This window comes from Crocodylus siamensis, chromosome 11 (genome assembly GCF_052110815.1).
Source record: "Crocodylus siamensis isolate JL-2025a chromosome 11, ASM5211081v1, whole genome shotgun sequence".
NCBI classification, from domain to species: domain Eukaryota; kingdom Metazoa; phylum Chordata; order Crocodylia; family Crocodylidae; genus Crocodylus; species Crocodylus siamensis.
In genome coordinates, this window is record NC_143405.1 from 60,692,423 (window position 1) to 60,705,118 (window position 12,696).

General features: G+C 41.8%; 1 protein-coding gene across 11 annotated transcripts in view; it reads right to left on the minus strand.

Annotated features, from left to right (window-relative positions):
• Nucleotides 1-12,696, minus strand: part of MITF (melanocyte inducing transcription factor) — a 125,776-nt gene that overhangs the window by 42,260 nt on the left and 70,820 nt on the right. For all 11 annotated transcript variants that reach the window (XM_090021841.1, XM_090021838.1, XM_090021837.1 and 8 more), the window contains one exon: nt 10,979-11,225. In XM_090021841.1, coding sequence (XP_089877967.1) covers nt 10,979-11,225 — 247 coding nt within the window. The remainder of the gene's footprint in view (nt 1-10,978; nt 11,226-12,696) is intronic.

Below are 12,696 nucleotides of genomic sequence, written 5' to 3' on the forward strand. Positions count from 1 at the left end.
AATAGATGTCAGTGTTGCCTTTCAGGGAGGGCTTTGAATCTTCAGATTCAGCAAGTGCTGCAGGGATGGGGTATTTGGACAGAAACAAACAAAACAAGTTATTATTTCCTCATTGCGTGGCTATAAACTTCTATTAAGTTAATCAGATGCATCTGGTGTAAGACTCACTATTTACAGAGCAAGGTAAAGCCACAAAACTGATATAAATTGCTGCTACCCCATTTCCAAACAGAGGGTTAAACAAGAGAAAGCAACCATTACCTCAACCTGCTTCTTACTCCTCCTCCAAAGTATTCAGAAAAATTCCATCAAGCCACACTTAATTAATACAGTCTGACGGGTACCTCTCCAGCATCTTGGATTTCACTCTCCCCTCTGCCCCATACCTTTCAGTGTTGGATACCAGAAAGCACAATTTAAAAGAAAAAAAAAAAAAAGCCACAAAACCAACAAAAATGAAAATGCAATAATTAGTCACCAAGGTTGGGGAGGGGGGGGAGAAAAAGAGGGAAATCTGGACTTATTCATCAGAAACAGCACATGAAGAAATACTAGGGCACGTTACAGACATAGCATAATATTAGTTTTGTTTAAGGAGCCAAGTTATGGACTTGAAACTTGTTGATAATGACCCAGCAGGCATTATTTTAAATCAACTGGTTTTATTAAATGAGCCAGAAATGAAAGAGGCAGGGCTAATTACCAACATTCCTTGATGAATTACCTAGTGGTGTGTGGTAAATCTCTGTGCGTCTTTGTCTTTATCTTTATCCCCAAATTTATCCCTTACTTATTTCTCAAAAGGTTAAAGGACACCAGGCTAATTAACGCGCCAATCAAATGGCAGACAATCATTCAAGGTAAGGTTCAGTTTTTACACTTTCAGGCATTTGCATCTCCGCCTGGTACTTCTTAATCTATTCTTTCTTTCTTTTTTTTTTAAATATATTACTGTTAGGCAGGGGAAGAAAAAAGAGCTAATCTTGTCACAGTCAGGCAGGTTGAAGTTGCCATGCTGTGCTGGGCAAAATGCTACATATTTGTAATTTAGCCAATAAGAAATTCCTTAAGCCTCTCCTGAATGGCAGGAATGTCTGTAGCTTGTCACTTTTAATTCACTCGCTATGCAGGTTCAGCATCTAAGAAAATAAAGCTTCCAAATCAACACCACCACCGAAGCAAGAGAACACAACTGAACACGTACCAGGCCTTAAAAGACTTGCCCAAAGCCTTAAGTTGGACGTTTTAAAATGCATGCCTACATTAAATTTGTAGGAATCAGGTGGCCCCATCTACAACTTAATGACTCATTGCCAAAGAATTAGAAAATTACCTGCTGCCAATATTTTAGTGTCTGGGTGTTGATGTCTTTGGGCTCCCTCTTTAGCAGGAATTAACGCAAAGCCCATACCAGGGCTAGGAACAGAAGTTACACATAAACCAGTATAAGTGGTCAAAAACCCGCTCAAATCTATAATGCAACAGAAGTTCGGTGCACACAAACTGCTTTCGAAGTGGGTGAAAGTAGTTTAAGATAAACCTGGATGGAGGTAGTATCAGACTTAACTGATTTAGGTCAGACCAGTTTATTGAACTTCTGTCCCAGATCCTCTCCACATGCAAGTTAACTCAGTCCCCCAGCACCCCAGGTTGCTTTGCACCTCCCCCCACAAACCTCCCCTCCTCACACAGGGTGGGCAGGCCCAAGGTGTCTTCTCCAGCTGAGCAAGGAAGTGTGCTCTAGTGCCCCCTGGCTTCTGGCCAGGGCCACTGCAGGCATGTAGCTGCATTTCCAAATCAAAAATGAATGTCTGTTCACTTGCTTATCAGTTCAATCTACACTGTTTAGAATAACCTGTGAAGATTGAATCGATTCAGCCTCGGCTTTCTGGCTCTCTGTACTTCTGCCTAGCTGAAGTCAGGAACCATCTTCTGCACAGATCGAAGGACAAAGCATCATCCTAAAACCTGACCTGGCTTAATGCAGTGTGCCAGTTGAAACATGTTCAACTCATCTCTCCTTGCAGGCAGCAAATGCAATGTTTGCTAACGAGAGCCAGAAAGAAGGAAGTGTTGGTCCTGAAGTGTTTCAAACCCAGGTTCTGGAAGCAATCTCTAAGTTGGGGCAAAGCTGTTCAGCAAGGGTTGGGGAGTCAGGCATCTACTGCTGACTGACTCCATCAGCCACAATTCAGCACTGAAGGTTAGGCCGCTTGCGTGCACCCACAAAGGCTTGAGTGCACTCATTCAGATACGGTTTAAGAAACGTCTCGGGAAAATCTTGCTCTGATGAAACTGAAGTGCCCTTTCTTGTAGTTTAAAGGCTTCCTGTACTCTGCGCATTTCACGGATCCTTTCCTTGAGGCTCTTCTCTTTGTGCCCTTTCTGTATGCCTTGAACTTCCTCTTTCATCTCCTCCAACACACAGATGCTCAACCACACATTGCTCCTTTCCTGTTGCTCCCTGGGATGGTCTGCACTTATGATCTTTTCCAGTTAGTCAGAAGTTTCCTACATCAATGTTGGAACACTTGCAGAAGAGGAAGACTTGCAATGAGTGCTTTAGAGACATGCAGATTTTTTTTTGCTCAGACAGAGAAGTGCAGCAAGAGTTTAGGCATTAGGCATTAACTGGATGCCAACTGGATTAAAGGCTCATTGCAGTCACTCTCAGCCTCTTTCGTTAATGGACTATGGAATCTCTCCAATGCCTCTAAAATCCACAACTAGAGGACACTTCCAAGTCTGAGAGGGGAGGCGTTCTCATCCTCTTCTAGAGCAATGAAACAAGATAAACCCCATCACTACTTCTTAAACATCTCATGCCTCTAACTCAAGTAACTTCCAATGACATAAAACAGAAGTGGGCCAGAGCCATCCTGGTCTCCCCAAATGACCTGTTGTCAGGCACAGAAATTACCTTAGAAATGTATTAACACCAACAGGCTGCTCCACCCAAGAACCTACACAGATTTGCGCCTTCCAGAGGACTATGTAAGCCTGTGTAAATAATATATATAGTATTACCCTAGGCTAATACTATATTATATTCACTTTTCTTCGCTCTTGCTCTCACATGAGAGAGAGAGAGAAAGAGAGAGAGAGAGAGAGAAAAAGAGAGAGAGAAAGAAAGGTCTGCCCTCTTTTCTGCTGGATGTTATTTTAGGATAAACAGGTAAAATTGGCACTGCATGGGCGTACTGTAAAGTCCTACCTGATCCCCAGCACGGGTGTGATCGCACTTGGTTCACATCTCCATTTACGATGCAAATGTCAGAGAGAAAACAGTGCAATTTATCATGCACATTCACCCACCTTAACGGCTCTCTGCCCACTGAACCACTTCTCTCAGGGCTTACTGCAAAATCTTAACCCCTCGGCAGCATCAAGAAGCCCACCCACCAGCCTCTTCAAAACTGGCACCCTCTTGCCAGCACACAGTGTCAGTACTTTGCCTCTAACATATCCACCGACTCTCAGGCCAGGTACAGACATTACACTTTCACCTTCATATTAACTACAACTACTGCTTAAGGTATCGCATACAAAAAAGCTGGCGTTACAGTTCAGCTACCCAAAGCCAGCTGGTAAGCAGACAAGAAAGCCACCCATTAGTACATCAATGACAGGACACCCTACTAAATACCAAGAATCATTGTTCCTGTTTAAGATTAGAAAATAGATCTTTAACATATGGAACTGGATCAGGTGAACTCTAAATCTTCTTTCTGCATAGATGCACCAACTTCTAACATCAGTAGAAAAAGGGCTATGAAGAGCACACAGTACTCCATCATAGTAGGACATGATGGCAAGAGAAGCTGGCATCTATTTCCGTAATTTATCATCCAAACACAGAAGGCATCTCCAACAATGGAAAAATGCTGTGCAAGTTCTGAATGCAAGACAATGAACAGAAGAGTGCAAAACAGGTTTAAAAGTAATAATGCTACAGTTACTGTTTCAATAACATCCATGATAAGGAAAATAAACCTGCAAGACATGGAATAAGTTGTTGAGGCCGTTACATTGGGAAGAAAATGCACATTTGCAGGATCAGTAGGACATTTGAGTTTTCACGTCTCTTTAGGAGTTCCCGTTCAGCTGTTCACACTGGGATGCAGAACAGTCATGCTATGCTCAACACATTATTCTATCGTGATTAAAAAGCAACCAATACTTTAAAGACTTCAAGGGCAGGCAGAACTAAAACCAAACAGATAAGCAAGGAGAGCTGCAAGCCAAAAAGAGTGGCCCCAGAGGGCTGATCTACACAAGTTGCTCTCTGAAAAGATCTACTCTATCCTGCTGTCTTCTGTCCTTATGTGCAGAGTGCAGGAAAGCGTTATAAAAACTCTCTACTTGGGACATTTATATACAGCAGTGACAGGTGTTATAAAGTAATAGAAAAAGTTATTGCCTGGCTAGCAACTCATTTAGAAGCAACAGGAAAAAAGGAAAGGCCTTTGGCTAAGTACACATGACTGCATTTTAGGGTTTACTCTCTTTTTGGCAGAGGAGAGCTGGTACTGCCCAGAAGCCAAAGGCAGGAATATATAGTCTCAAACTTGTCTTATTTTGCACACTGTCAAAGTAGGAACCTGTTTTGTTCACATCCTCTAAAGTAAGGGAACAGTTTGTTTCACCTCCCAGGGATCAGGATAAGGGAATTAACAACATGAAAGAAGGGGGGAAACTTATTTCATCACCCAATAGCTGGGCAAGATGTTTTTGTTTTATTACCAGAAAGATGTTTGTTTGATGCTCAGAATGTGATCTGAGCTACTGTATAAGCAAGTCAGTAAAGTGATTAAAGCCCTGGGCAGAGGGACTCCACGCAACAAAGAAAACCAGAGACCGAACACAGTTTGAGCGGTCTGCATGCTGCATACAGAGCAAAGAGTCACGTGGGCAGCTGGACAGTGGAGAAGATCCACCCTCAACTCCTCAGGAAGAACAGTGTAGCAAAGATTTCCATGCATGTTATTCATGGGATTTAACAAGAGAATCTTGCATTGGGAAAAAAGAGATCATACCTAGAGTCGGTCATAGCAGCAGAGTCCACAGTAGCTTCCGCCAGGGTGTCAGGGAACTGCAAACATGTTTCCCCCAACCAAAAGAGAACATGTTGGATCCAGTTTCAACTGATACCTGGACCATATGACTTGATATGATGGATTAAGACCATCTGGGTCACCCTACTCCTCACCTACCTCAGACCTTAGCATCAGTAGGTGCAATTCACTCACTAAATGGAGAGCTATAATTTTTGGACAACATGAAGATTTAGCCTTATTAATAGAGGTGCACTGATATAAATCGGTCCATATTGTATCAGCACCGATAAAAGGAAAATTGGCATCATTGTCAATCAGCTTTTTTTGGCCAACGTGGCTGATCTTATCACCAATAAATGCCACATGCATGCACACAGCCGCTGCTACGCAAATCCCCAGGGGAGGCATGGGGAGCATGTGCCCTCTGGATTTGTGCATGGGGAGAGGGTAGGCTGTGCACTACAGGCTTGGGGTCAGGAGCTGCAGTCTCTTCCTGGCAGGAGGGCTGAGCCAGGGCCGCCCCCTGGGGTGGGCAAGATGTGCGGCAGTGGCACTGGGAAGGGGACTACAGGGTGGCTACAGCAAATTTTGGGGTAGCCACAGCCCGCCCCACAGCCACCCTTCCTAATGCCACCGCCAGCCACCCCACCCACAGCCCCAGCCCAGCCCCTCCACCAGGAAGAGAGGGGCGCAGCTCCTGGCCCCAGCCTGCAGTACCCAGCCTGCCCTTGCCCCATGCAAATCCAGGGGGCATATGCCCCCATGCCTCTCCCAGGAGTGCATGCAGTGGCAGAAGCCAACCCCCAGCCCTCCTGGATGAGCCGTCTGCAGCCCTGTCCCACGCCCTGCCCTGGCTGGGCAGCACCTGCTTCTGCCCCTGTCCCAGCCCCAGCCCCACCCCCATCTCACCATGGGGGCCTCAATCTGCCCTGCCTCACATATTTGCCAGCCAGATACTACTCTCCAAGCTGCTGGGATGCATAAACTGGCAATCAGACCAGTATCCGCCACTAGGGCTGGTTAATAATTGGCCATTTGTATTGACCCATAAAATCTTTATCAGTGCACCCCCATTTTCTAACTCGCGTTACAGTAATCCAACAGGGAAACCCAATGGGTTTCAAAAAATTAAAAAGTACTTAAAAAAAAAAAAGGCTGAAATCTTTTTGGCAAGACCCACTGGTATCCTTGGAAAACCGAGCAAGATAAAAGTTGGGAAGAGCTGATGTTAACAGTCAATACCCATAACCCACACCAGCTTGCTACAATCATCTCAAGTTTATCTATGCTGTAGGTCTTATCCAAAAATTTAAAAAATGGCACAAAATTTAACTTAACACACCTTAAATTCTTATACATTTCATGGTTTGGAAATTTGGTATCTGGGAGGCAACTCAGAAACTGAATGAAACATGGGGCAGTCAAGACATTCAGCAAGATGACAAAGACCGTACACGGCAGACCAGCACCAAGGGCTATTCAGCTGCATAGTGACCGTTCCCATCATATACCTGTCATTTACCTTTCAGTATTTTAGGGGGAGAAGCAAAAGTGGTGGCCTAGAAATAGAGGCATCTTTGAGGAAAGGAAGTCATGCATGGGAAGAGTTAATTTAAGTGACAGGATCCACCCAGAGACATTGGAGTCGGACTCGATGACCTACTAAGGTCCCTTCTGACCCTAACGTCTATGAATCTATTAGTGATTTTTGCTGTGATCTAGAAACAAAGAGCTTAACATTCATTCTTTAAAAGCAGGACAACAGGGGAGGAATCAAAATAGGGATTTACCAGCTGTGTTACAAAACCAAAGCAAGTATATGCAGGGTCTTGATTCAATGTCCTGGAGTGCAATCTGAGTTCACCTGGAACAAGGTCATTGCACAGGGAAGATCATAATTTACTAAGCGTTAGCTTTTGAATATTTGTAAGGTTATTCACGTAAGCCTTTCTGCTACAGAGACTTCTGCTAGAGACCAGAGGAAATACTTGAGAGGGAGAAATCACAACTTTGCATCTGATAATAACAATAACAATAATAATAATAATAATAACAACAATAACAATAACAACAACACTACTACTACACCTGGATGTAAGAAACTGCTATTTTTAACTTTACTTTTTAAAGTGCTGATACTCAATCAACCAAAATAGTTTGAAACCATTTTAAGAGAAGCTAGATGTACTTACAAAACAATGTTAATTCTTCTAAATAAGAAGCCTCACACTTTAAAAATGGATTCTGATCCAACATTAACATATGGAATTTAGGGCCTTGGAAACCCTGCAACAAATCAACACTTTTGAAATTATTTTGGCCTACTTCAGAAGTACAGCTTATCTTATTTTTTTTCCAGCTACTTAAGTTAGCCTAATAAAAGATATCAGATTCACCCAAAGAACCTTGTCAGCTTATCTGAAGTACTTTGCATGTCTCCAATTTAGTTTGTGATATTTCCAGCGTCTGCTCCCAGTTTCATTGCAAGGTAGCAGGAAGTGGCAAAACCTAAAGCAACCTCCTGTGAAATTAATTTAGAGTTTGCAGAGGCACCATGGGATACCACAACAAATCCTACTATTGCTCCTGGATCCAAACCAATATTGTTGCAGCTGCATTCTCTCCCTGCCCAGGAACAATCAATTAATTATTCTTCACAAATACCAATATTAATTCCAACACATTTCCTACTACGCTAAATTGTCTTCCTACCTCAGAGAAGCCTTACAATGATGAGTCCACACTCAGGCACCCAGATCATATTAGCTATGAATGGTGTAGTGCATCTTATATAAATAACTCTGAAGAGTGTGCAACTTTGTGAGAGGAGCTAACAGGCATTATTCTGCCAATGCTATAATAATCCGTTTTGTAATATTCTGTGTTTTTTTTAGAAAAGTATTTTGGCCTTTTAAATACCACTACCCTTATCAATATGGTGACTGAGACAGGGTTTATGAATCCCTGAAAATCAGTTTCACTGTAAAAATATGAAGGCAAGTTTAGCACATGTATCCAAGACAATCATATTCATATTCTTCATGCTTTAAAAAATATGAATAACCTTACTTCCTCACAAATATCCATTTTGCCCCCCCCAATATATATATTTTTTTTTTAAACAAAAAAGGTTTTCCAAAATTCTGCTTTAACAAGTCACCTTGCAGATTAGTATTTAGGAAAGCATGAACATCCCTTTTTTGATCCAGCTGTTTCTTAAAAGGTCATGAAGCCCAGACCATCTGGATGATAAAATTACCTATTGTAATATCCTACTCGCCTAATTAAAAAACTTCTGCCCAGTCCTTATGGAAATTGCCTTCAACTCAAAACAGGTAAAGTATAAAATACCAGCTCTGATAACACTGATATCTAGCAAATACTCAGTATACAGAAGCCTCTCCGTTTCTGTTATCAGGTGCTGGTGTGAATTCCTCTATGGAAAAAAAACCTTGCTTAAAGCAAACTGACTTCTAGGCGAAATCCAGTCTCTGCTGAAGCCTAAGGGAAATCAGTCTTCAGCAGGGCCAAGATTTCAGCTTCCATGGTTTAAAAGTTTCCAGGTTCTAGATGAACAGGATTACATAACTGAAGCGACAGACAGCTGAATTGGGTTCTGGCTACTTCTATAAGGAAGAAAGCAAAACCCCAAAAAAACAACCCATACATTCTCCACTTCCATGCATAATTAGGCCGCTTGCAAAGCAACATCTCACCTAGATGGAGACAGAGCAAAACACCAAAGTTGGTTTGTTCCAATGTGCAAATCAGGCACCAGGGAATGGCATATGGGATTTCAGTCACCCCTGCCTTGGCAAGGCCTGGTACTCTCCTGCTCCACGCTTGACACACCATGCAACATCCTGCTTGAGGAATGCAAAATGCTTCCCGGACTTCAAGCCTTGTAACGCTTCCTGCTATTACCTTTCCTAAGGCTGCCAACTGCCATTTGAGCCAATGAAAAGAATGGTATGGTAACAGGACCGGAGTCCTACCTCTCTGAGTTTGCAGTATTTTCCCTTTAAAAAATAGGGAGGCTTTGCTGACTTCAGACTAATGTGGCCAACTCCCTTTCTTGGCTTAACCTAGGTTCTTCCTGGCATCTCTGCGGGACACCCGGCACTCCTCGTACCCGTCTTTGCGGTGCAAATAGCCAGGCAGAACTAATCCTTACCATTCTCAGTTTATAAAATAAACAAACACTGGCTTCCACCTGCCATCTTTCTTACCTACATCCTCTTTTACCTCTGTCATATTATAACATATGTTTGTTCATTTGCACACGTATCTATATGGACTGCTCTCTCATGTGGGAAGGTAGCTACTAAACAGACAAAAATATAGCATGTTACTGATACTGCTATGATTAGCAGTCCCATATCCAACAGCACCCGACTACTAACATTCTTTCAGCAGTTAAACACTTAAGATAGAAATAAGGCAATACATTGCTATAATGTTCCCCAAGACTCTTGTACACCCACAATTCATACCACGGATGAGGGAACCCCTTTAACCCCCTCCCTCCCCTAAAAAAATCCACATACATTTTAGGAAAATCTCTAAGTCAGGCATTCCAGTAAGGTTTCAATGACACAGTTTATGCAAACCTTACTGGGTATAACTATGTTGCAGTATTTCAGAAAAGCTAAATAAGTTTCTTCAAATTGCTGATTTGAAGACAAGCTGTTTTTCTTCAGTTTATTAACTTCCATGTGAAACACTGGTAGAGAAATAAAAATGGATCGTAAAAATCACTACCATTTTTCTCTTGTTCCTTTTTTTTAAAAAAAAAAAAAAAAGGACATACAATTCCAAACATACTTGATTTTTTCCATAAGTACTCTGTTTTTCCTAATTCTTGCATCTTGAATGCTCAGCGTCACTATATTCCATAGATAGCATCCATCACCAAGAAAACCCTCACTATATTCACGTGGCATCTTAAAGTGTGTATGTTCAGCTTACTTCAGACCCAAGCAACTTTTTAAAACAAATCTAAAGATGCAGTTAATATACAACCATGGCAGCAACATACCACACACTAAAAAGAGTCTATTGTAAAGTAGCTCAATTGTATTAGTAGGTTAGTCTTTGCAGATTGACTCAAGATAGCTGCTAACCTTCATGCTGTAATAAAACCCAATGAAACAAGAAAAAAATATTACACAACACAGTTACATGCAACAGATCAAACAAGTTAAAAGTATGCAACTTTTTACTGTTAGCAAAGTTTTGCTTTGATATAGCACTGTTCCCCAACCTTTACAATCATGCTCTTTTAACAAAAGATTTCATTGCCGTCTTCTTTATTAGACTTACCCTTCATGTGTGAAATTTAGACAGTTTCTATTCAATAGTTTTTCCACAAAATTAGCAAGCTACATATCCTTTGGTAGAAAGATACTAACAAGCTTCTACAGTTTCTAGAACAAGGAACCTAAAGCTACTAATACCAAGCAAATCATTTAAGCAAAAGGATTACAATGACTAGATGCAAAAAGCTGGAAACTCACTTGTATCGCAGATTAAGCCTGTATAAGGCGGTCTTTTGTAATGGGTTTCCACGCAGTTTAAAAAAAATGCAGTGGAAGATTAGTTTGAAATACTTTTGAATCAGGATATTTAAAACACATGAAAAATAAGGGAGGGGGAAGGATTCAAAAAAAAGGTGGGGGGAGGGAAGTGTATGCATTTTGCAAATGAAGCTTTCTTCTGAAATCAAAATTTAAGACTCCCACTCTTCCTTGGTCCCAATACGTTGAATTCAAACTGAAAATGAAGCCAAACCTGCAGCTTATTTGCTAAATTAGCAAAAGTGTCAGTAACTAGGTCACCAGCACACGAAGCACATTTAGACGAGTACAAGAGACGATAAAACGGAAGAGTCAGAAGTCCAGAGAAACATCCCCCCTACATACCTTGAGGACTTCCATTGGTACCTGAGTCGCTGGGGGCAGGCTACTGGGCACGCTGACGTTGATGGCTGGTGTCTGGCTGACCGGGACTCTCTGTTGCATGAACTGGGCTGCTTGCTGCTTCTGCTGCTGCTCTCGACGCTCTTGCTCTTGCATCTGCTCACGCATGAGCTGCTGTCGTAGCAAGATTCGTGATGTCATACTGGAGGAGCTTAGGGGAGGCTTGGAAGCCCCAGGATGCTCTGAACTACTGTAGAAAGACCAAAAAAAGACACAGACAGCTCAGTTTCCACCACTCCATTCATTATTCTTGTGTTCTGAAGTTTGCAGAATTATGCTAAGACATAGAACAAAAAACAAAAAACCCAAAACAAAATCAGTAACAATATGCTGATCTACCGTAGGTCCTTAGCAGGAAAATTAAGCAAAGTTATCCTGATGACATGTAAACACGTTATCAATACATAGCAGGAAGAGGAGGATTATTTGTTCCAAGTTTTACAACCATTTAATGCTCACTGATGCCCAGCAGAACTACAGAGCTCCTATAATGTTGTGACATGCACCACCGGGTTCTTTTAGAGAGACACCATATTTCTATTATGCTGCCAATCTTAAGTGCCGGCACTTTATCACTACTCTGCCATCTAGGTTATGAGCCATTAGCTATCACTTCAAATTTCACAGGATTTTACATGAGTAATTAAACTTCAGCAAAGGGGGAAAATGCGAGTCCAAATAGAGAAAGGTAGAAAACAAAGGCTGTTCCACAACACATCCCGACATTCCCAACCGTGCGTAGTCCCTCCACGCTGAAGGGCAGGCTTGCACAACAGCGACTGCTGCTGGATCTGGGGAAGGTGGTATAGTGAAAGGTATGAGATGAGTTGGGAGAAGGCCCCTGCAATGCACATTCCTCTGTAACTAGTTACCTATAAAAAAAAAAAATTACAGCCCAATGGCTAATACAAGTATTGCACACATTTGAATGATATCGATTGTTCTAAGCCACTTCTTGGAAGCTGTAACCCCTTCTCTTTATATGCATATCACGATCTACAACAGGTGACAAGCCATTTATCAACCCCTTATATAAAGATTCCATATGGAAGTTATTGCCATGATTTTTATAAGGTCTTTCATCCGAGATGACCCCCTAAAGTGCTTAACGAACAACTGTATTTGTCGCCTACTGCAGGTATGCAACACATCATACAAACAAAACGGATAACAGGTTAGACTGGAAAAAAAAATGCATAAAACAGTGAAGGAAGCTTCACTCCTGTAGGTAAACACTGTATATTTGTTTCTTGTCCAGGCACTTTTGCCAAGGACTGGTATACTATTAAATCCATGGCACAAAATTTTGACAGCCGGACTGGGATTTCAAAAGCACTAACTGGGCACACACTAAAGCCAGAGATAAAGCTCCCATTGACACTTAAGCAACGCCAGTTTTAAGCCGTTGCTTGACATTCGTGAAAAGCCCACTCTTCAGCTTATATCATCTGAACATGACACGACCTTACAATTATAACTTTGGAATAAAGATGAACTTTAACACCTGTTGTATCAAACGTCTTGCCAAAAGCCAAACCCTCAAATTTCCCAACACATCTCACTGCTATACAACAACATGTTTTTTCCTACAAGATTAAAAGTTAAGCAAGTGGAGTTAATATCCTCAGAAACTAAACTGCATTAAGCCCATTAAAAATGTA